The sequence below is a fragment of the Spinacia oleracea genome, chromosome 3 (genome assembly GCF_020520425.1).
Source record: "Spinacia oleracea cultivar Varoflay chromosome 3, BTI_SOV_V1, whole genome shotgun sequence".
NCBI lineage: Eukaryota > Viridiplantae > Streptophyta > Magnoliopsida > Caryophyllales > Amaranthaceae > Spinacia > Spinacia oleracea.
The window spans coordinates 142,433,055-142,435,616 of NC_079489.1; the positions used below are offsets into that span (position 1 = coordinate 142,433,055).

The 2,562-nt window shown below is 35.7% G+C and overlaps 1 protein-coding gene across 1 annotated transcript; it reads right to left on the bottom strand.

Annotated features, from left to right (window-relative positions):
* Positions 1-999: 999 nt before the first annotated feature.
* On the bottom strand, positions 1,000-2,114 carry LOC110779207 (glucuronoxylan 4-O-methyltransferase 3-like). Its single transcript, XM_021983744.2, has one exon. The coding sequence runs from the start codon at positions 1,954-1,956 to the stop codon at positions 1,084-1,086; it is 873 nt and encodes a 290-aa protein (XP_021839436.1). The 5' UTR covers positions 1,957-2,114; the 3' UTR covers positions 1,000-1,083.
* Positions 2,115-2,562: the final 448 nt, after the last annotated feature.

The following is a 2,562-nucleotide window of genomic DNA, read 5'->3' on the forward strand; positions in this document are numbered from 1 at the left end:
CCTATATTTAAACAAAAGGAAGAGTTCATTTTCTTCCCATGTGGGACAATCCCCTTTACTTTAAATACTTCCCTTGAAAACCATACTTTTAATTTCTATCAATGAGGGACATTTTCACAAATGGTAAAATTCTTTCTTTGCATTATTTCCAACATTAAATTTGGAAATAGAGGTATTTTATATATTATTGAAAGTTGATGGATATTTGGTGAATAATGCCAAAATTCGAGGGTATTTGATTAAAAAAAACCGTTGTATAAAGTATACTATATTTCTTAATTCTTCAACTGGCCCCTTATAAAAATGTTCAATTGATTGCTTTTGTTATTAGATTGTAGCGGTAGACAAATAGTCCATATTGTGCTTAGTTAGTTTGTCAAAATTAGAAAAAGGACACGCTGAATGAAATTTGGCGTTAGATAACATTCTGACAAGAACACAGTAGACTCACCCAATTTGGTTCCTTCAATTACGTTAGTTACTTAGTTTCTTCTAATTAGTCAAGAGTAAACACTAATGAGTGCAATTATGACTGACTTTAAGGTTCAGTCTTTTCCAAACTAAATAAAGGAAAACTAGTTTGAAAGAGTATTCTCCTTGAAAAAATATTTTTTCTGAAAATATTTTACGTCAAACCCAAATAGAACCCTAGGGCTTCGACGTTGTTGATATGCCACCAAATTCTAATTTATTAAGTACCACGCCACCAAACCATGCATGTCTAATTATCACCAAAACCACAAATTAATCATATAATTCTTCCGTTTTTAAATACTCGTAACGTTTGAACTTTGTTAGATTTAACCCAATGTGTATTTTTAAAGTATCAATTTTTTTTAATTTTGCTTAAAGAGATTTACAGATATTAATGATCAAAGTTGTGCATTGACATGCGTGAAAGTAACTAATGTTGCGAGTAAAAACAAACGGAGGAAATATATAATACACGGTCAACATAGAACGCATAGCAATACAACTAATTAATCCATGATTCCACGGTAACATAGTTAAAACATGAGAATGTATTAAGGTAGGAAGAGAATTAAGAGCTTAATTATTAATCTCGAAAAATATAATCCAAATTTAAGTTGGTTTAGTCGGAGGGCAAAAAGGCCTACCAAGGCGAGCCTTATGACTAGGAATAGTAAAATGCCTTAACCTCCCTTGTTGTTCTACCATGTAACCTTGACACAAAAACTCCATTGAGAATTTATCCTCTACAACCCGATCTACATCATGAACAAATACATCCGTCTCACCATTCTCTCTATTCCTCCCCATCAAACCAGCGGTGTAAATCGCGCTCATCCTACCGGGAGCCTCATCGTGGTATCCTGTGGGCGCATCCACCATAATTAAATCCCACTCTACCTCGTATATCTCCTTTGGTAAACTCTTTAAAGCCAAGTCACATTTGCTTTCCCTGGGGTCTACCACACTCGAACATGCTTCCATCGTGGCAGCTTTCGTCATCAGCTCCTCCGCGTGACGTACTTTAGTGTCGTACGTGGCTAGGTACGATTCGAGGGTGGGGAATTCCTTCTTGATTTGAGTGATCCATCCTTGATTCTCTTCTAAAAAGACGGTTCTACCCCCGTGGTTTAAGGAGGCCCACATTGGGCTGTCGTAACCCAGCCCGAATACGAGGAAATTAGACGGGGATTTACGGCGGAGGATACGGTCGGTGACGGAGATTTCTTTGGCCGTCTGTTGGGGAGTTATGTTGGACGTCGCGTAGTGGATAATTGCGTCGGATAAAGAGGGTGGGATTTTGTTGCAATTTGAGGGGCAATTCTGGGTTTTCACATACGACATTATGCTATCTGATGATGAAGGAGAAGAAGAAGAAGAGAAAGATGAATGTACGATTAAAAAAACAAAGAAAAAACAGAGAAAAGTGAAGATTGTCAACTTCAAATTTACTGGAGATTGAAGTTTTGCAATTGCACCCCTCATTTTTTTTATTTTTTTTGGGTAGAAATTGAAGATCGAGAAAAATGAAGTTGTGTTAATTTTGGGTTTGCAGAGATGAGGTTGGGTTTTATGACAAGAGAAGAAGGGTTTGGTGACCCAGGAAGAAACAGAAAAGAGTCAGATGATGGTGAGGATTTGATCATTTTATGGACGCGTGTTTTCTCTTTATTTTACGTTACTTAATCTAATATATATAAATAAAGGGGAGTTTTTTTTGGAGAGTATTTAGAGCGTCCACGTAGGATTTCTATGTCATCACACACTAATATTTTAGGTTTATCAAAAAATAAAATTAAATAATATATTAGAGCCCTGCCATAATTAAATTTCGTGAAAATGTTAGGCACCAAATCCTGCGTCTACCTTTTCGTATATTATGTTAGAGTTCTGGCACCAAACAAATTTGTTGGAATGTTAGCACCAATCCTACGGCCATATATGTATATATTATATTAACAAATATTTTAGCTTATGATAAAGATTAGATTCCAACAAAATTTATCCTATTTCTACCAGCTTTTTGTATATATATCCCTCTATTTCTTTATCCTCCTCCTTATTCTCTACCACCTCATGTTGTTGTCGTAG